Genomic DNA, 23,055 nt, shown 5'->3' on the forward strand with positions numbered 1-23,055 from the left:
CTATGACAAACTAGTGAGTCAACAACTTTCCTGTGATGGCGAGCCCAGCTTGGTGAGACTGTGGACGGTCGTGTGGTAGGCGGTGTGGCCTACCATAGGACCTGTTCATAGAAGACATCGACAGCAGATAAGAACCCATACACGGTCAAGTCATACCACTCCCTGCACCTAGGTGGATGTTAGTGCCTGGTTAGGGCTACAGGCACCACACCTGTATGTATTAATATTTAGAAATATATATATATACACAGCTCTCTCTGAAGACCTTTTTTTTTTAAATAATGAAAAAAAATCATGAATAATATTCCCCTTAATTTTCTTTTTACTGGTGATTACCAGTCTGTCTGCCCTATCTTCCACAATCATTTCCTCTTCCCATTAAGTTCAAGTATAACGTTTGACAGTATGAGAACATACGAGAGAGAACAGATTTTATACAATCACGTTTTGTTCTCAGTCTGAGCTGCATCCCCCTACCGCATTCTCAGCAATGAAGATAAAATATAAATATAAAATCTAATATAAAATCTGGACACAACTGGAAGATTGTTTTCCACAAATCTGAATTATATCACCATGTGCAAGGATGGCACAAAAAAATCACAGGTTGGAATTCAATAATACAAAATAATATGATGTTGGTGTCTTGCTTCTCTTCTGCTTTATTTCCTTTCCCAAGCATCTAAATCATCGTACACTTTCTGCGTTTGGAAGCTGCTGACTTTGGGGCAGATTCTACAGAATCTCTCCCTCCAATCAGCCAACCGTTTTGCTGTATACTTCAGTCTCCAGTTGAAATATGAGGCATAGCGCTGCTTATCCTTAGCCAGTTTCCTAAGGAATTCTCCAAGCTCCTCTATTGATCTGAAGTCGTCCACATGAATGAAGGAATCTTTTGGTGCCACTGCCTCATACTGTTCCCGCGGTGGACCTAAAACTACAGGCACAGCTCCAATCATGAAGGCATTGTACCAAAACTTCTCTGTAATGTAGTCTGTAGATATGGAGTTCTCAAAAGACAGGTAGAAGTAGCAGCGAGAGATTGTGGATCTCAGAGTCTTATCATTCAGACGCTTATTCACTGCTCCCCCATACACGTCTACTGGTATAATTGTTTTCAGTTTATTGTATACTTCAGTTCTCTTATGGTGGGGGTCATAATTGCTCACAACCCAACATGCCAGCGAAGACTTATCCTTAGGTATGAAATCCTCCACTGTCAATCCAGTTCCAAAGTCTTGTGGTACCAACATGCCATATGGTATAGTGATGTCTGCATTGAGGCGGTAAGACATGGTGCAGTTAAAGTGGCCAGCAAAAGGCTTCAGATTCCCATTATGTGCTGGGCTTTCCAGTGAAGTCCACACCCACCTCTGCTTCTGTGGTCGGGTGAGGTGCACAGGCAGTCTTTGTTGGCCATTGATCAGCCCACGGTTGTGGAAAACCACAAAATCTGCCTGAGAGAATGAGGACCGATCATCTACCAAAATACAGTTGGGTATGCCGAACATCTCACTGCACACATTGCCCCCCACGCTGGATGAACTTGCAAAAGGCCAGTACCACACTAGAACAGTTGTATTTGTGATATTATTGATGACTTGCAGTGCAGGTCTCTGGGACATTTTCCTCAGAGAGGGCCACATGGTAAGCAGGCTGCCAAACAGTGTGAGGCAGGCAAGGGAGGCGGCCAGCAGTGTCCATCGGTGGCAACAGAAGTCCATTGTCTTTGTTTTCTCATTGAGTTAGCTTTAAAGTAAAAAAACAACAAAGTACAAATCAACAAACTGGCAAACCTCACACGCACACCACAGATGCTCCCTTATTTCCCACTTCTGGGCAGTATGGGGTGGCAAGAACATCAGCCCAGGTTAAAACAACACAATGGCATATCAAATAGCTAACCAGGGCTACAGCAACATCACCATGCTATAACAAGAGAAGTAGAACATTTTATTTCGAAAGGTAAAAACTATTCTTTATATGCTTGTGAGCAAGGGCGTAGGTTTATTTTCAGCTTTGGTAGGGACACTGCCCAGCAGCCCCCCCATATAAAATGAATATATGGTTTTATTATAGGGTTAAATATTAACATTTGTGTACTAACTTGTGGAACTTTGAACTGATTAAATCATAAAATAGCCAGTGTGAATGATAACATTCATGGGTAACATTGAACAGAGCCGTAGCTCTGCTTTCACTTGCTGAGAACATGAGCCTTTTCAACCAATGAAATGACAGCATCTTGTCTCACAGACTGGAGGGCGCATTGGAAAACTTGGAAATGTATTTTTTCACTCTTCCGGGCGACGAACATAGTAAAGATAATAATACGAATGAGTTTGCAAATATCGTGTGCAAAATATTTTTTTCTAACAGGCAATTTAAATTAACAAAATATTGGTGGGGACAATTGTGTCTTTCCTAAACTTTGGTTGTGACTAGTCCCTATGGACCATATGCAAACCTACGCCATTGCTTGTGAGAGACCGAAGCATTCACCCCATGTTTGTGGGGACTGGACTTGGTGGTGAAGTTGTGAAGAAGGGTGCAGGAGATGATGGCTTTCATATCAAAATATTTATATTTATTTACAAGGGAGGTTCCTTTAATATCCTCACAGAATAAACAAACAAATCAAAACATAAACAGTACACACAAAATCTTAACATCATTCGGTTCAGTAAGTAAGTGCTGAAAAGTCTGCATGTGCACAAGTTTTGTTTTTGTTTAACTGCAGATCCATTTTACATTGAATTAAAGCCTACGATATACATTACTGAGTCAAAAGTTCTAAAATACCGATCGAAACTGTAGCCTAGAATTACACAACACGGCCACCCAGTGTTAATTGTATTTGTTGAGCCACATAGAATTTGTTTTATGTAATAGTAAATGCTATGTGGTATGAATGTGTAGGATACACCATTGGTGTTCACAGTTTGTTAGTCCTAACAAAATATGTTTCCTAACAGATTAGTTGAATGTGCCTTACCTTTTGAGGGGGCTGTTGTGCACCGGTCCGGTCCTTTACATGACTGGAGATGCTTCCTCTGGCTGTCTCTCTCACCATTTATAAATGTTACCGCGACAAGGAAGCTGTGTCACTGCTGGATGACATGGACACCATTGTACTGCGACACACAGAGCGTCAGCAACCCACCCGTAAGCCCTGTACATCTCTCAGTTGACCATTGTGATGATTGACAGGTGTGGATTAGGGTGTTAGGGTGTTAAACCGGAATAACTAGTTTCCTCTATCTTCTTGGTATGGGAAAGTAATTAGAGACCAAATCACTGAGCACACAGATCTACTTTTTTTAGTTTAGTGTTGTGTCACTATGTCTTGATACGTCCATTGCTGAGTCATTGTGTGCATTGATGCTGTGTGTGGAAATTGGCCTGTATGAAACCTACTATAATATCTTGAGATGAAAATCAGTAGCTAATGAAGCTACAACATAAATAAACTAGAAAATGCATTTCCTGAAGGAAATACCAGCGCATGAAATGCAAAAGTTAAGAAAAAGGCCTACATGGAGAATGGATAGGTCTACATAAAATAACAAATGATAATAAACCATGTGAATGAGCCCATTGGTGGTCTGTTTGAATAATTTCATTATTTTAATGTCAATAGCCTCGTCTATTGTGAATAATAGCAATGATCAGGGGCGTTGCGGACGAACTTTTTTGCTAATTCAAATAAATCACTTGTCATTGCAAAATAATGACAATTCATTATAAGCATGAAAAACGATTAGTTTATTTTCAGTATTAGCCTAAAACGTATCTTAATTCCACCATGGAACAAATTATTCTCAACATTGTTCTTTGCCCAGGGCCTCCAATTTGCCAAAAAAAACCCTGGCAATGATGGACTTCTTTCAACATTGAGCCTCCTAATTGGACCTAGGCTACTACTTGGAGTCTATCTTAGGCCACTTTAATTTCGAAATAGTTGGTTGACGCACCTCCTTACAATGTTTATTGTTTGGGGAAAATAGTGTGCAGAGAGAAGTTAGCAAAGAATTAGCTGGGAACGATGTCTTTGTTAATTAATCGCAGAAGTCGGTACAAAAAATAAGAAGTAGAAGCCTATAGGAATAACAATACAGGGCATTTCATGCACTGTAATAAAACTATGTATGAAGTGCAGGGTAAAGTGTATATGATTTATACATGTTACAGTATGTACAGGGAAGATGTGAATCTAGAGTGCAGTTTTTACTGTACATATAAAGTAGCAGAAATATTCAACTTTGTTAGGGAAAAAGTTGAATTCTGGATTTGCAAGTCTTTTAAACATAGGCTTGTAAATCAGCATATGAAAGACCATTTAGTTACTCTCTTTGTCTTATATTTCAGTGCCTCTATCAATATTTTATCATCAGATATACAGTATGAGTTAGACTTACAGTCATTGAACTGTTTACCCAGTGTTTAGCCCACTAAGCAAGTAGGACCTAAATGCAAATATAGTGGGAAAAACTTTGTATTTTTATTTTCAAAATCAAGAATTAATCCAAAGATCAGAAAATCCAGACAAAAAACAAAGGTATCTCAGGCAAAATACAGGGCCGATAATTCCAGGGAAACACAAAACAAGTCAAGAAACCGGCAAAGCAGCAAAACTCAATCCAGGATATGAGAGAAGTTTACAAACAGAAAGAGAACTAAGAATATGTCCCAAAACAAATCACAGGCAAGACCAAAAAGTAACTCCAGCATGATATGTCACTAGTCCATAGAACACAAAGACTCAGTGATGACGGTCCAAAAAGACCAGTCTCAGGATAATTAATCACGTAATAGTCTGATGAACAGACATGTATATGGAACATCTCATACACCGGAAATATGAGCACTTAACACCAATATTACACTCACTACACTCACTCCCTGTCTCTTTCCGGATTGACTACAAAGTCCTTATAATCACCCATACAAATATAAATGGACATGCACCTCCTTACCTGCAAGAATTAATTACTCCCCAAACCTCCACCTGCACCCTCAGGTCTTCAAACAGCTTGCTCCTCCGCGTCCCCAAAGCCAAGCTCCGCACCATGGGCGAAAGGGCCTTTTGCTCGGCAGCGCCACGCTCTTGTTATAATAATTCTGTTTCTTAAAGGCTGTTTTTTTCCCCATCATGAGATGATAATGTTCATGTCAAATTAATTTTACACCCGGTAGAAAGCTCATCAAATACAGTATAAAATATTTTTAAAAGCTCTCTGGAAATGTATTGTCACGTCAGGCTCACAGACATGACAAATAAAAGCCAAAACAGTTTAAAAGCCAAATAGTTTTAGTTTATTAGCAACTACGCAAAAGGTGAGCATGGCTTCGAACAAAGCATTGGGAGCAAGGTTTCCCCATTCTCTCTCCCTCTCTGGACCTCGGTCTCAAGCCTCCTTGGCACCTGTGGAAGGTGCTCTTGTAATCACAGGGAACACCTAACGAGCCAGCCTAATAGACATAGCTGACGAGCCAACACACCTGCAGGTCATCTGCAACACAAAAACAGACAAACACAAGCAGCCAGCCCAGCACCCAAAAGAGGCAGGGTCATCACACCCTCCCCAATAATAATAGGAACCCCGAGATACAAACAATTTTTTAACGAAACATACCACCTGCAGCAACACCCCCCCTCAACCTCGGGCTCCTTTTAGCTGCATACGGAAGAGAAGAGGTTAATAACACACAGGTTTAAAATGACACAAAGCCACCCAGACTCAGGCACTACAAAACAGGCACAGACATTACCTTACACCCCAGCAGGCCTGATACACAGACACTGCCTTACTTGCCTGTTGCACAGACACTCTTACACCCCAGCAGGCCTGATGCACAGACACTACCTTACTTGCCTGATACACAGACACTCTTACACCCCAGCAGGCCTGATGCACAGACACTGCCTTACACACTAGTATGCCTGAGTCACAAACGTAAGGCTCTTCCCTCTCCGTCACTGCCACTGACCGAGGTGGAGAACTCCTTCCACCGGCAACGCAGGGTACCCTGCGATGCCCACTTCCCCCCTTTTTTTCCTTGTTACATTTTTTTCTTAAAACCCCAGACCAACAGAACGCAGTAGTCAACATGCTGGCTGGAACACGGCAACCAAGAGCGCCCCCTCTATCGGCCTTACAAAAAACTACCTAACTGAAACCCTGGTCTTCATGAGGTTACTTGCGGTGGGCATTTATGCACTAGATACCGCTGGCATGAGGAAGCGACCAGTTAATGGCAACCACCCCATCACCACGGCCATGCTCCCGAGACAAACGCTCTAGCCGCTTTCACCCCAACACTACAAAACAATCCCAGCGAAACTCAAAGGAGTAACGCTGCTGTGCCTAACAGGGGAACAAAATAGCCTTAGCTCCAACACCGTTACATCAGCACATCAACCTACCTTCCTTTGGTCCAGCAGTTTTCTAAAATGTGCCCAGCCACAACGAAGACAACAAGCTAACGCGCACCACCAAACAATCCAAATTCAATCCCGGTCAAGCCCCCAATTTGTCACGTCAGGCTCACAGACATTACAAATAAAAGCCAAAACTGTTTAAAAGCCAAACAGTTTTAGTTTATTAGCAACTACGCAAAAGGTGAGCATGGCTTCGAACAGAGCATTGGGAGCAAGGTTTCCCCATTTTCTCTCCCTCTCTGGACCTCTGTCTCAAGCCTCCTTGGCACCTGTGGAAGGTGCTCTTGTAATCACAGGGAACACCGGTCCCAGGTGTTCTCAATCACTAACGAGCCAGCCTAATAGACCTAGCTGACGAGCCAACACACCTGCAGGTCATCTGCAACACAAAAACAGACAAACACAAGCAGCCAGCCCAGCACCCAAAAGAGGCAGGGTCGTCACAGTATTAAAATATAATCAGTGCACACCAAATCTATTCATTTTACACAGAAGGTTTTCTTTATCAAAACACAAAAACATGTTACAGAGACACCACTGGAAGATGATTAAGTTGACTAAAACCTCCTCTGGGGGGGGGGGGGGATTGCTGTTGGGGACACAGGGCATCCCAAATGCTGATCCAGAGCCATGCAACACTGAAGTGTAACTACCGGTGTATCCAGTTTGATTGTCAATTAGTGTTGGTTTTGCTGGTAAGAAATCATCATACAAGAATACAGTCACAAAATCACATAAAAATCAAGAATACATTTTTACTAACCAGCCTTTGGCCAAACCCATGATATTCTCTGCTGAAAAGGTGATTTCATATTTGTATATAATATTTGTTTTGTTTTTACAGGAAAAGGAGTCAACATGTTTTATGAGCAAAACACTGATCTATTCAAGCTCTACAATTTAGAAAATTGTCTCAAAATCATAATTACAACATAAGAAGTCCTATAAGAACATTACATTTTTTTTTTTTCATTTTGAAAATGGTTAAGCCTGAAGAAAATGTATGACAGTATATGTGTAAATGTGTTTTGTGTCTGAATGTATAAATATATATATTAAATCTAAATATAAAATATAATATAAAATCTGGACTTCATTAGCCAAAACTGGAAGATTGATTTTACACAAATCCGAAGTCTTTCACATTGTTCAAAGATTGCACAGAAAGTCACAGGTAGGAATTTAATAATATGAAATAATATGATTTTGATGTCTTGCTTCCCTTCTGCTTCATCTCCTTTCCCAAGCATCTAAATCGTCGTACACTTTCTGCGTTTGTAAGCTGCTAATTTTGGGGCAGATTCTACAGAATTCCTCTCTCTAGTCTCCTTCATTTTCTTTTTACTGGTAATTACCAGTCTGTCTGCCCCATCTTCCCCAATCGTTTCCTCCTCCCATTATGTTCAAGTATAACGTTTGACAGCATGAGAACATACGGGAGAGAACGAATTTTATACAATCACGTTTTGGTCTCAGTCTGAGCTGCATCCCCCTACCGCATTCTCAGCAATGAAGATAAAATATAAATATAGAATCTAATATAAAATCTCGACACAACTGGAAGATTGCTTTCCACAAATCTGAATTCTATCACCTTGTGCAAGGATGGCACAGGTTGGAATTCAATAATACGAAATAATATGATGTTGGTGTCTTGCTTCCCTTCTGCTTTATTTCCTTTCCCAAGCATCTAAATCGTCATACACTTTCTGCGTTTGGAAGCTGCTGACTTTGGGGCAGATTCTACAGAATTCCTCTGTCCAATCACCCATCCGTTTCACTGTGTACTTCAGTCGCCAGTTGAAATATGAGGCATAGCGCTGCTTATCCTTAGCCAGTTTCCTAAGGAATTCTCCAAGCTCTTCTAATGATCTAAAGTCGTCCACATGGATGAAGGAATCTTTTGGTGCCACTGCCTCATACTGTTCCCGTGGTGGACCTAAAACTACAGGCACAGCTCCAATCATTAAGGCATTGTACCAAAACTTCTCTGTAATGTAGTCTGTAGATATGGAGTTCTCAAAAGACAGGTAGAAGTAGCAGCGAGAGATTGTGGATCTCAGAGTCTTATCATTCAGACGCTTATTCACTGCTCCCCCATACACGTCTACTGGTATAATTGTTTTCAGTTTATTGTATACTTCAGTTCTCTTATGATGGGGGGCATAATTGCTCACAACCCAACATGCCAGCGAAGACTTGTCCTTTGGTATGAAATCCTCCACTGTCAATCCAGTTCCAAAGTCCTGTGGTACCAACCTGCCATATGGTATAGTGATGTCTGCGTCGAGGCGGTAAGACATGGTGCAGTTAAAGTGCCCAGCAAAAGGCTTCAGATTCCCATTATGTGCTGGGCTTTCCAGTGATAACCACACCCACCTCTGCTTCTGTGGTCGGGTGAGGTGCACAGGCAGTCTTTGTTGGCCATTGATCAGCTCACGGTTGTGGAAAATCACAAAATCTGCCTGAGAGAATGAGGACCGATCATCTACCAAAATACAGTTGGGTATGCCGAACATCTCACTGCACACATTGCCCCCCACGCTGGATGAACTTGCAAAAGGCCAGTACCACACTAGAACAGTTGTATTTGTGATATTATTGATGACTTGCAGTGCAGGTCTCTGGGACATTTTCCTCAGAGAGGGCCACAGGGTAAGCAGGCTGCCAAACAGTGTGAGGCAGGTAAGGGAGGCGGCCAGCAGTGTCCTTCGGTGGCAACAGAAGTCCATTGTCTTTGTTTTCTTATTGTGTTAGCTTTAAAGTAAAAAACAACAAAGAAGTACAAATCAACAAACTGGCAAACCTCACACACACACCACAGACACAATGCTCCCTAATTTCCCACTTCTGGGCAGTATGGGGTGGCAAGAACATCGGCCCAGGTTTAAATAACACAATGACATATCAAATAGCTAACCGGAGCTACAGCAACATCACCATGCTATAACAAGAGAAGTAGAACATTTTATTTGGAAAGGTAAAAACTATTATTCTTATGCTTGTGAGGGACGGAAGCATTCACCCCGTTTGTGGGGACTGGACTTGGTGGTGAAGTTGGGAAGAAGGGTGCAGGAGATGATGGCTTTCATATCAAAATATTTATATTTATTTACAAGGGAGGGTCCATTAATGTCCTCACAGAATTATCAAAACATAAACAGTGCACACAAAATCTTAACATCAATAATTTCAGTAAGTAAGTGCTGAAAATTCTGCATGTGCACAAGTTTTGTTATTGTTTAACTGCAGATCCATTTTACATAGAATTAAAGCCCACAGTATACATTACTGAGTCAAAAGTTCTAAAATACAGATAGAAACTGTAGCCTAGAATTACACAACAAGGCTTGCCCACCCTGTGTTAATTGTATTTGTTGTGCCACATAGAATTAGTTTTATCTAATATTGTTTACCAAGACTTTATTTACACAATAACTAACAAAAAGGTTCCAAATGCAGTGTCTTTTATTAACTACCTCAGCGGTAATACAGTACATAATTGTTTCCATAATCAAATGCATTCCCACTGCTCACTAACCCATGACATAACACAGAATGGCATACTATGACAATATAACCTAACAGAAATATGTTATTTATATTCAAAAAATTCTTAAAGGCACCCAGTGCAACTTTCGAGGCTTAAAAATAAACATTCAATTTCTAGTCTTTTTTACACGTAGTAAGTTTCAATAACTCCATACCATTACATACCGACATTCAAGCACCAAAGATGAGACGTCGTTGTGTGGTGAGAACTGATAGAAAATCGATAACAACAACAATCGCCGCCATTTTCTTTATTTTTTGTAACCTACAATAAATAAAGCAGGCTTCCAGTCAATGGAAAAATGGCTTCTACCCACCGGCGATTGTTGTTGTTTACGATTTTCTATCAGTTCTCACCACACAACGACGTCTCATCTTTGCTCCTTGAATGTCGATATGTAATGGTATGGAGTTATTGAAACTAACTACGTGTAAAAAAGACTAGAAATTGAATGTTTATGTTTCATTGAATGTTTACATAAAGTTGCACTGGGTGCCTTTAAAGGCAGAATGTTCAGACCTTCTTGCAAAGTGTACTGACAGTGCCTTGCATAAGTATTCACCCCCTTAGATGTTTTACCCTTTTATTGCTTTTATAAATCAGTCATGGTCAATAGGCTATCTAAGGGGGTGAATACTTATGCAAGGCACTGTACTGTGCTTAAGCACTGAATTAATCTGCATATTTAACATCAGGAACATATTAAATATCATTAGAAAGGCTATTTATCTACACTGTGCTTTTCAATTGACACAAAATTGATTTTAAATTGGTTTTAAATTTAAATCATCAGTCAATGTATGTAGGCCTCCTTAACATTTTCTCTTTGAGCATGGCAACATTATTGTCCATTAGTGTCCAGCAGTGTTATATTTTGCATTTAACACTACCTAGTTTAACCAGCTCTCCAATACAGGTGTGTTCACCTTATAGTGTGAGTGTGGTTAAGGTATTGTAAATATGGAAAATAACTGAGAGTTTTAGTGATACTTAGTTAAATGTTTCTGTTTTGGTCAATTTTATTAGGTAATACAGTGGCAAGTCTGCCCTTAAATGAATAATAAAAGCTATGTGGTATGAATGTGTAGGATACACCATTGGTGTTCACAGTTTGTAAGTCCTCACAAAATATGTTTCCTAACAGATTAGTTAAATGTGCCTTACCTTTTGAGGGGGCTGTGGTACACCGGTCCGGTCCTTTACATGACTGGAGATGCAGCCTCTGGCTGTCTCTCTGTCACCATTTATAAATGTTACCGCGACAAGGAAGCTGTGTCACTGCTGGATGACATGGACACCATTGTTCTCCGACACACACAGAGTGTCAGCGACCCACCCACAAGCCCTGTACATCTCTCAGGTGACCATTGTGATGATTGCGCAGGTGTGGATGAGGGTGTGACTGTCAGACGAGAGGAGTGGTTTCATGGCAGAAATACTGTTGAACCAGAATAACTTGTTTCCTCTATCTTCTTGGTATCGGAATCTTACTAAATAGGGACCAAATCACTGAGCACACAGATCTACTTTTTTAGTTCAGTGTTGTGACATAGTAGGCGTATGTTTTGATACGTCCATTGCTGAGTCACTGTGTGCATTGATACTGTGTGTGGAAATTGGCCTGTATTAAAGCTATAATATCTTGAGATGAAAATCAGTAGCTAATGAAACTACAACATAAATAAATGAATTAATATGAAAATAAATGGAAGGAAGTGCAAATTAGCCCTGGCCAGCCTGGCTCAACACAGCCCATGGTCCCAATGAAAGAAAAAAAACAACAACAATGTCATACCGCACATGCAAACATGCCTACGTAGTCAGCATAAACTCAATTAAAAAGTGTGAGTAATCTGTGGGTAGTGTATTCTCACTCATTGTTTGGCACACAAAGTGATGATTTTTATAAGTTATCTATAAATTATGCACTATTGTGTAAAAGTTTCTGTTAAATGTAACCAAAACCATCAATTACATTACGTTTGACCAGAACTGCAGACCAAATAAAACTATGTATGAAGTGGGCAGGGTAAAGTGTATATGATTTATACATGTTACAGTATGTACAGGGCAGATGTGTATCTAGAGTGCAGTTTTTACTGTACATATAAAGTAGAAGGAAATATTCAACTTCGTTAGGAAAAAAAGTTTAATTCTGGATTTGCAAATCAGCACATGAAAGACCATTTAGTTACTCTCTTTGTCTTATATTTCAGCGCCTCTATCAATATTTTATCATCAGCTGTATGAGTAAGTGATTTAACTGTAAACCCAGTGTTTAGCCCACTAAGCAATGGAGGACCTAAATGCAAATATAGTGGGAAAAACTTCATATCTTTATTTTCAAAATCAAGAACTAATCCAAAGATCAGAAAATCCAGACAAAAAACGAAGGTATCTCAAGCAAAATACAGGGCAGATAATTCCAGGGAAACACAAAACAAGTCAAGAAACCGTCAAAACTGCAAAACTCAATCCAGGATATGAGAGGAGTTTACAAACAGAAAGAGAACTAAGAATATGTCCCAAAAAAATCACAGGCAAGACCAAAAAGCAACTCCAGCATGATATGTCACTAGTCCATAGAACACAAAGGCTCAGTGATAACGGTCCAAAAAGACCAGTCTCAGGATAATTAATCACGTAATAGTCTGATGAACAGACGTGTATATTGAACATGTCATAGACATGTATATGGAACAGGTGAGCACAGAAAATGGTGGGTTAACAAACAAAGGCAGGAAGAAGACACCACAGGTGAGAGGTTCGGCCTGAAGCATGTGGACAACACAGAACAGAAAACTGTGACCTCTGGCGGCCTCTAGAGGCCAAAAGATGCCCCAACTCGTAACAGTGAGCCCCACGTATTACGTATTCTATGTCTATGGTGAGCCTCATGTCGCTGCAGTTTACAATAAAGCATCCGGGCAGTTTCCTGGATGAGAATAGATGGAAAGAGATAGGGAAACCCTGCTAATTATCTTCAGGTTGAAGCCAGGGCTCCTCCCTTGCTACAGTTGGCCAGACAAAGGGACAAATTAACCCCTAGAGGATTCACCTTCCATAACTTCATTGGCATGGTCTACAATACCAGGTTGGAATGACAGCTGCACAAGGTTAAACTGTTTCTTACAAAGGTAAAATTGATTACCTGAGGAATAATATATTATGTGTGTGTGTCTGTGTGAGCCTATGTAATACAAAAGTCTTATGTCTTTTTGTAAAAATTCGGTTTCTTAAAGGCTTGTTTTTTTCCATCAAGAGATGATAATTTTCATGTCAAATACATTTTACACCCGGTAGAAAGCTCATCAAATACAGAAAACAATATTTTTAAAAGCTCTCTGGAAATGTATTAAAATATAATCAGTGCACACCAAATCCATTCACAGAAGGTTTTCTTTATCAAAACACAAAAACATGTTACAGAGACACCACTGGAAGATGATTAAGTTGACTAAAACCTCCTCTGGGTCTTTCCATTCAGGACAACACTTGGTTGACAGTGGCTAGGTGTATCCAGATTGATTGTCAATAAGTGTTGGTTTTGCTGGTAAGAAATCATCATAAAAGAATACAGCTACAAAATCACATAAAAATCAAGAATAAATGTTTACTAACCAGCCTTTGGCCAAACCCATGATATTCTCTGCTGAAAAGGTGATTTCATATTTGTATATATTTGTTTTGTTTTTAAACAGGAAAAGGAGTCAACATGTTTTATGAGCAAAACACTGATCTATTCAAGCTCTACAATTTAGAAAATGGTCTCAAAATCATAATTACAACAACATAAGAAGTAATATAAGACCATACCATTCTTTTTTTTTTTATTTTGAAAATGGTTTAGCCTGAAGAAAATGTATGACAGTATATGTGTATATGTGTTTTGTGTCTGTGTATAAATATGTATAAATATATATATATTAAATCTAAATATAAAATCTAATATAAAATCTGGACACAGCTTCATTAGCCAAAACTGGAAGAGTGATTTTTCACAAATCCGAAGTCTCTCACATAGTGCAAAGATGGCACAGAAAGTCACAGGTAGGAATTTAATAATACAAAGTAATATGATGTTGTTGTCTTGCTTCCCTTCTGCCTTATTCCCTTTCCCAAGCATCTAAATCGTCGTACACTTTCTGCGTTTGGAAGCTGCTGACTTTGGGGCAGATTCTACAGAATTCCTCTCTCCAATCTTTAAAATATTCTACTGTGTACTTCAGTCGCCAGTTGAAATAAGAGGCATAGCGCTGCTTATCCTCAGCCAGTTTCTTAAGGAATTCTCCAAGCTCCTCTATTGATCTGAAGTCGTCCACATGAATGAAGGAATCTTTTGGTGCCACTGCCTCATACTGTTCCCGCGGTGGACCTAAAACTACAGGCACAGCTCCACCCACGAGGGCATTGTACCAAAACTTCTCTGTGATGTAGTCTCTGGATATGCTGTTCTCAAAAGACAGGTAGAAGTAGCAGCGGGAGATTGTGGATAACAGAGTCTTATCATCTAGACGCTTATTCACTGCTCCCCCATACACGTCTACTGGTATAATTGTTTTCAGTTTATTGTATACTTCAGTTCTCTTATGATGGGGGGCATAATTGCTCACAACCCAACATGCCAGAGAAGACTTGCTCTTTGGTATGAAATCCTCCACTGTCAATCCAGTTCCAAAGTCCTGTGGTACCAACCTGCCATATGGTCCAGGAATGTCTGCATCGAGGCGGTAAGACATGGTGCAGTTAAAGTGCCCAGCAAAAGGCCTCAGATTCCCATTATGTGCTGGGCTTTCCAGTGATAACCACACCCACCTCTGCTTCTGTGGTCGGGTGAGGTGCACAGGCAGTCTTTGTTGGCCATTGATCAGCTCGCGGTTGTGGAAAATCACAAAATCTGCCCGAGAGAACGCGGACTGATCATCTACCAAAATACAGTTGGGTATGCCAAACCTCTCTCTGCACACATTGCCCTTCAAGGCAGCTGTTTGGCCAAAGGGCCAGTACCATAACACTATGGTAGTGATGGTAGTGACGTCTACTGGTTTGGGGTCTGGCATTTTGGTTCCGAAGGTCACGAATAAAGGCCATTGAAATCCATGGCTAAGCAGGCTTCCAATCAGAGTGAGGCAAGCAAGAACGACAGCTGGGATTGTCCATCGATTGGCACAAAGTTCCACCATTTTCTATTTGTTTGCCCGTTTTCCCTGTGAGCCAATAAACACAAAAGGTAGGAATCACAAGGGTATATAAAATACATTTATATACCTGCTTTAGCTATCAAAGATGAACATTTTGTCATTATCCAATTCCTACCACAATACAACAGCAAGAAAGAGGAACATTTTTCAAAAACGTTACATGTATGAATATACGTCTGTATGAATCCTTTTCAAAACAAGAGGTCTAGCAGGGTGGCAATAATTTGATAGTGCACTGCACTGTATCTTAAGCTCAAGGGCACATTCATTTGATAATTTTATAACTCTTCTGAGGGCAGACCAATGACAAATTTGGGTGTGTCTGAATAAAAGTTTCATGGTAACTGTTTCGAGGAAGGCTTCTGCTATTTTGTAAAGTAAACTGCATCTTGGTTTTCAACGTCTGACAAAAAGTGAAACAGAAAAGTAATAGCTTTTATATTTAACAGCAGTGTACTCACTCAGTTTAAACCACTAATCAACATATCATTCAGTCTCAATGTCTCTCAGTGCAGTGGCAATAACAAAGGGCTAAAGTGACAAGGAACATCATTTCTCTATAAATGGGATCATTTGTTTCATTTACATTTTTCATTAAATATGTTTGTTGCCCACAAGGGCGACTGTCACAAACATTTAAGTTGGCATTTCACAGCAAATCTGTCTGAGTTCTATAATGCTGCTTAAATTAGTAGGTTTTGATTATTTTAACAAGTGGTAGTGTTTCTGACAAGAGATGTCGAGAGATATTTGGTAATCATTGCTCGCTGTTTGAACATTAATCGTTGCTTAGGTTTTCACCCTAAGTTCCTTTGACTGAGGTCTGTTTGACAACAGAGAGGTGGCGTCTTGTGAAACTCAAGGTAATGTAATATATGTAACCCAAACGGGCGTACCGAAGCCTATTTGGGGGCTTTAGGACTATCCATTAAATTAGCCTAGATAGTTAAACATACAAATAATCGCCCTCAAAAAGGCTATTCTAAACCCCTCATCATACAAAATGCTTAACTATGTTTTTAGCATTTCTTCCGCCATTTAACCAAATGCAGGTGCGAGATGTTTCAAAATATGTCATCGACATTGTCCGTAATTTGTTGTTTTAGAAGTTATCATATCACACAAATCATTACATTTCTCAACTGTTAAATTGGTATACAAAACCAGGCGGCAATTATAAAACTTTGTATTCAATTATTACAATTATTCATCTAATAGAATGCATATAGGCCTCTGCACACAATAAATGAAAATTGTCCCTTGAAATTACGTCATTTAGGTTAGTTAATATAAGCAGAAGAGAGAGGTCATTGCGACCAAAATCAGTTTGCGTATTTAAATTTCATCGTAAGGGCAAATAACATAGAAAGGTTTATGTAACGATCTAAGAAGCAATACTTCTACTTGATCTGTACCTGTTGCTGTTGATGACAATAATTATGTCTTTAGATCCGTGCTTAATACGAAATGCAAGGCTGTTTGATTTCATACATTTTAGGTAAATTACTTGCTAGTGTAAAAGCTAATTATAAACTGCCCTTCCTAGGCACATTTTTATCATGAAAAAGACTTTTGATATAAAATTGGTAGCCTACCTTTTAAAGGGTCCCAAATCTGTCTGCTAAATCAAGTGTAGGTATCTTGAAGCACCTCGCACTTCCCGACTCATTTTGACTGTGGACCCGTGGTTATAACAAGGAAGCACGATGAAGTTATCTGTCAATAATTGACCTTGGAAACAGCTCACCAAGTTTACAAAAAGCACCTTTAAACGAAACAAATATGTCTGCATTAATGTCTTTGAGTATTGAGAACATTGAACATGGACTACAAAGAATATGTTTTTACAGAAAGCAACTTTGGTAATTAGGTCTTGAAGGTGAATTTATGGTGTGTGTGCACATGCTTAATCCGAAGCCAAATAAAACAGGCTGCATAAAAGGTTTTATTAAATTCAACATGAAGTAGCCTATGTCTTAGTATTATTATGAAGTATTATAAACTGTTTTTACTGGCTTATTTTTTCAAAGGATTACTGTTTACACTTGAAATATATATAGAAATATAATATCTATTTATGAAAGATGACAAAACATTGGACAATTCAGGGCATAAGAAGAAAGTAAAATGGGTATAACTCAGCCCTTGGTTGAAGCCAAATCCCGAAAATAGTGTTTTATCCATATTGTATTTCAATCCGATGCCTGCATGATTAAACCACAAATATATACTGTACATGTATGCTGTAATTGATTGAATTAAGTGGAATAAACATGCTGTTAATGATGATAGTTTAGCCAAAAACGTAATCATTAACTGAACCTGTGTTAACCTCTGAGATCACTTACTGCGTTTTATGTCTACTTACACGTTTTCTGAAACAAGATCTGATTTTGTTCAAAACACAAACAACAAAACCAAAAACACTGCTTTCAAAACTCTGTTAACTCTTTTCAAAACAAATGATTGCATCAAATAACATAGACAGCTACTCATACTGACTTTGGTCTGTTTAGATTAACTACACACCAGTGTGATAAATCTGAAACATTTTAAGCTTTTGCAGCTGCAGTGTTACATATGTGTATATATATATATCTATATGTGTGTGTGTGTGTGTGTGTGTGTGTGTGTGTGTGTGTGTGTGTGTGTGTGTGTGTGTGAAACTAAATACATGGTGTATATAGATAGACAGATAGATAGAGGGAGAGAGATAGACAGATAGATAGGCAGTGCTTTGTTTGGGAACTGTCATGCCAATGCCAAGTTCAATTGATTTGTCAATACAATATACTAAAGGTCACACTGGTATAAAGAAGAAACAACCAGTGCTGAGGTTCAGTTTGAATAGAACAAAGCCTCTGAAAAGGGTGGGATAAAACAGTACAAGAATAACTTTAAATTAAGATCAAAATTACTTAATTATAAGTATGGAGTGCACACACATTGTAATCATAAATAAGAATTAAACATATGTATCACATGAACAGCAGGCGCAGCAACCCAGCATTATTACACATCGCGGTCCAGGTCACAGGGATTGCCATAAGTTGATGGTGAATGTTTGTGTCCTTGCAGATCAGATCAAATTGGCTGTGCTTTCTGCTGAGGTACTGTCTGGTGTCCCCTGACAAAGCCTTGGTGTCTGACTCTTTATGTCTAAGGCAAATGCTGTCGAAGAGCTTCACAAGTGGTTGTCCATCCCCACAAGGCTTCTGGGTGGCCTTGGCTTTCAGGCTGCACATGTAACAGACAACAACTTTACACAGCATGATAGAGTAGAGTGTGACTTTTCTTACATCCTGTATTTGTCAGTGGTGCTCTATATCCATATCTTTTTGGCCAATAAACGTCATGTTAACGTCATCGTCATCTTCACGTCATCATCTTCAGGTCACATAGTGTGTGGCGGTATTGACACTGCTTAGACCCGTATGGAAAAACGTGCACAAACAAATCCCCACCCTGGCGGCTTTCATAGGAAACCATGGTTACAAGCAGATTTATTATCATTCAGCAATTGTTAAGACAATGTCTTGGGAAGCAACATAAGGAGAACACAGACACATATACCTTAAGGTAACCAGTATATATATTTATTAAGTATAGGGGAAAAGGTAAGTGGAGAGCAAGGTGCTTGACCTGCTGCCAGGTAAGCCGTTGCAGTTTGCGAGAAAGACTAAAAGAGGGGAGTGGCCAGTTCTTAAAGGGAGCTGACAGCTGCAGGCAATCACCCTTGATTGCAGGTGACAGCCGAGGCATCTGTAGGGAATAGAAACAGTAAACACATATCCACAACAACAACCAGGCCCGTCACACCATTCATTCAATCACTTTTTTAACAAATTAGGTTATTAAAGTTATACCTTTAACACAACCTGATAAATTACCCACAAAAAATTCTGACGAATTGTATGCCAATTATGTGTGGGTCTGCACTTACACTGAAAGGTATGGTCATTCAAAGCATCTATTATCATCTAATGTTTGGTGAAATTGTTACAAAATACGTCTTTGTAAATATCAGTAAATGCTCTGAATGAATGGCTGACAAAGAAACCTTTGGTCTCTATGAGGGCCTCAGAGTTGGTACTGGGAGGCAAACAAATAAAGCAGAGAGATAACATTCAGGTGTAACTGGAGCCCAACCCATCTGAGTAATGTCAGTCATGTGCTCTGATCACATCATCTATGGAGTCTATGGGCATGTTTTACTGTCACTGACTGACTTTCAATTGCTGCTAACATTTGCATGAATTTTTGTAATCATTTATTTTAATTATGAGCAATATATATACTGTATTATTCTGTTTTGTCATGAAGAAGACCAGGATTGGGTGGGAAGAACAGCCACGCCCTGTACAGTAACAACAATTAAGTCATTTTGGAGAAGGATAGGGCAGTCAGCTGTACATTGTATGGTTATAAATGGAATAATGAACTTAATGCTGTTGTAGAGAAAGTAAATATTATTTGCTGTATAAGAATAACCCTGCTCACAAGCAATGTTCCATTCTGTGTTTCGCCACATTGATTGCTTGGCTCTTCCAAATAGAAAATAGCAATAGTTGTCCCCATAAAGACATTTGTTCATAAAATCAAAACAAAATACTGTTCAAAAACCAAACCAGCAAGCAAACAAACAAACCAAATTGCCACACACAACAGGCTATATCCACAGATCCACAGATCCTGCTCAAAGAGCTTAACTTCCTTCAACCTCATTCATTGTAGTCACAGGAAAACCTTAACAACCCCCCCCCCCCCCCCTCCTTTTTTTTTATTGTAGCTACAATGGTCGCCATAAGTCCTTTTAATTAGCCTACTTTATAACTTCCGTGACACATCACATCCATCTTGAGCCTGAATCCATATTCCCAGTATCATATGCCAAAGCCTTATTAGATTACATTAGGTAAGATTCAACTTTATTGTCATTGCACAGAGTACAAGTACTGAGACAACAAAATGCAGTTTAGCATCTTACCAAAAGTGCAAAATAGCAGTAAAAGTGCAGAGTATGTGCATAAGTGGAATATGTAAATTAATATAGAATAAAGATATGTACAATAAGAAATAGATACAGTATACAGTATAAATACAGTATTGATACAAGACTAGCAGCAATAGAAGTAGGTAGGGTAGATATGATACGTATATATAAAGTGCAGGTGTAAGTATAAGTGGTGGTAGTAAGTGAAATGAAAATGAGAAGAATTAAGTGAATGAGGTAGTAGTAATATTATATACAGAGTAAGTTAAGAGGTGTGGTATGATATAAGTATGATGAAAACACTATGAGCAAGATAAGTATATAAATAGATATAAATATGAATACACTATAAGTGGGATAATAAAGTCAAAAACAGTCTAGTGCAAATGTTCAGTGGCTGGAGGAGAATGTGTGGCTGACCAAGCCAGGGTGGAGGGGGGAGGTACAGTCACTAGAGGAGGTGTGTGTGTGTGTGCTATCGCCGTGGTGCAGAGTTCAGCAGAGTGACTGCCGCAGGGAAGAAGCTGTTCCGGGAACGGAGGACTCTGTAACGCCTCCCAGAGGGGAGGAGGGCAAACAGTCTGTGGCTGGGGTGTGAGCTGTCCTTGATGATGCTGCGCGCACCCAGCAGACATCTCTTGCTCTCTTTGGTCTACTTGGTGTTGAGAGCCAGGTTGTTGTTGGCGCACCACTCCGCCAGGTGCTGGACCTCTTCTCTGTAGTGTAGGTAGACTCATCTTTGTCGCTGATGAGGCCAATCACTGGTGTGTCGTCTGCAAAGAAACCAGTCAGTCCAGGGTGTTTTTACTGTTCCAAGATAGGTTACTGTGGTTGTAGTCTGGCTTGACAGACAAAAGCACAGGTCCAATGCTACAGGTAGGGTTCCGCCCTTACCCAGAGACACTAAACACATGGCTACACTTAACACTCAACACATGGCTACACTGTTTTTCTCTCAGAACTGTTTGATTGTCATGAAACGTGGGGCATGCTCGGAATGATTTCTCAACCCTATATTTTAGAGAACTGGGGTTATAGCAGTCGTGTTTAGTAGCAAAGTGTAGTAAAGTATAGTATAGTATAGTATGGTAGTATATTATAGTATAGTAGTATAGTATATTAAAGAATAGTATACTAGTATATTATAGTATAGCATCAACAACAGGAAATCTTTTGTCTTCAGTGAAGCGAGGCTAGACCCCGTTTATTACCCTATTTGTAAAGACCAGGTTATATGCCCCCGTCCTTTAATTTCCTCAGTGGCATGGCCATTTTGCATTTTCCAGTCCAAATTCACCCAAGTAGTGCTAAATGGGATACATTAATTTCCCAAGGATTTGTGGCAAACATGGCACCAAAATGTAGAAAAATATTAGCCTTAATGTCAAATTAATTTTCATGATTAATTTGATGACTGCTAAAACTGAAGTCAGAATAAAAAATCCCACTTACTCTGTCTTTAAGCAGAGACGCATAGGAAATCTAAAAGGTAACTAATAGTCATAAAATCAGAATTTCTGTCTCTTTCTGTGGTATGTCAGGTTGATACGTATTTCTCTAATGAGCCAGAGATTACAAAACTGGCCGCTATAGTAGCATAGGGAATTGTGTTTAGGATATTTCAGGGTTATGTAATGACAAAAGCTCTATTTTTATACTTACCGGTTGTTTCATTTGTCTATTCAAGGGTTTAGTTCTGCCAAAATATTTCTTCCATTTTGACATTTAACGTTGATACATGCAATATACCATTTCTTATTCCTGTCACAAATCCCTTTTCCATTTTTTGGGCAGATAGGCTTCCTGAAATCAATGTCAATCATACATGCACAAAACTCGAAAGGTGTCTATGTCTACAGGGCTGGTAAAGGGAAAGACAAACCCTGCTAATTATCTTCAAGTTGAAGCCAGTGCTCCTCCCTCCCTACAGTTGCCCAGAAATGGACATCTAAACACTGATCTATTTAAGCTCTACAATTTCGAAAGTGGTCTGAAAATTATAATTACAACAACATAATAATATTTAAAAATGGTTATATGGGCATGGGTATGGGTATATGTGTGTATGTCTGTGGGACCAATATGAAATACAGGATTACTAATGCCAATGTCATTTAGAGGTGGAGTAGCATGTTGCTCCCTAAGGAGGGCGCACTATGCACAACTATAGGGTAAAGAGCCTACGTGCCACCATCTCATTGTGCTTTGAGATCTCGTCTGGCAAACATGTCCTGGAACAGACAACCAACTGTTGCTATTAAAACACCACAAAATATTCAAAACTTTTTAATATTTTGCTTTATCAAAAGGTATACCTTTTTTAGTTAGAATCCCAGCTGTGAGAGAAGTTCTGGTAAGCTTGACGTGTTTGGAACTCCGGCAAATGAACCACATTTTGTGCTAGCCTGTTCTGTTGCTAGCCACCATGAGGAGAGAGTAAAGTGACACCATACTTGACGTTAAAGTCAAGATACTTCTCATAAAACCAATCAGAGCTAAGATAATGTTTACAATCTACTGTGGTGCATGTGGTATCATAGTTATTGTAATGTTTAATGTTTCCAACATGCTTTGGCACATGTGTTGAAATTTAAAAAAATGTATTCTATACAATTAGTGATTACCTGTTAAGAATTGTATTCTGTAACTCAATCCAGGTACAACAATATTAAAGTAAAGTAACTTGATTATTTTCCGTTACTTTTGGATTACCTCACTGCCAAATGTGCAAATGAAGACAACAGAAAAGAGACATCAACAAGATGCATTTTACTTAAGCGTATTCTTTAAGTCAACAGCACAAAGTAACCTTAGAAAAGAAATTGTGTTCCAACACCAATATGTTTCTGTGTAACGGAGGTTATCT

General features: G+C 39.3%; 3 protein-coding genes across 3 annotated transcripts; all 3 read right to left on the bottom strand.

The window, feature by feature from the left end:
- Window positions 1-662: 662 nt before the first annotated feature.
- On the bottom strand, window positions 663-1,724 carry LOC308372358 (alpha-(1,3)-fucosyltransferase 7-like; the record flags this gene model as incomplete). The annotated part of the gene is made up of 1 exon (XM_080847513.1): window positions 663-1,724. One exon carries the CDS (start codon window positions 1,722-1,724, stop codon window positions 663-665), a length of 1,062 nt encoding a protein of 353 aa, XP_080703639.1.
- Window positions 1,725-8,112: 6,388 nt separating this feature from the next.
- Window positions 8,113-9,174, bottom strand: LOC308372359 (alpha-(1,3)-fucosyltransferase 7-like; the record flags this gene model as incomplete). The annotated part of the gene is made up of 1 exon (XM_080847514.1): window positions 8,113-9,174. The coding sequence occupies one exon, from the start codon at window positions 9,172-9,174 to the stop codon at window positions 8,113-8,115; it is 1,062 nt and encodes a 353-aa protein (XP_080703640.1).
- Window positions 9,175-14,101: 4,927 nt separating this feature from the next.
- On the bottom strand, window positions 14,102-15,178 carry LOC308372361 (alpha-(1,3)-fucosyltransferase 7-like; the record flags this gene model as incomplete). Its single annotated transcript, XM_080847516.1, has 1 exon — window positions 14,102-15,178. The coding sequence occupies one exon, from the start codon at window positions 15,176-15,178 to the stop codon at window positions 14,102-14,104; it is 1,077 nt and encodes a 358-aa protein (XP_080703642.1).
- Window positions 15,179-23,055: the final 7,877 nt, after the last annotated feature.

This window comes from Sprattus sprattus (genome assembly GCF_963457725.1).
Source record: "Sprattus sprattus genome assembly, chromosome: 11".
Lineage (NCBI taxonomy): Eukaryota > Metazoa > Chordata > Actinopteri > Clupeiformes > Clupeidae > Sprattus > Sprattus sprattus.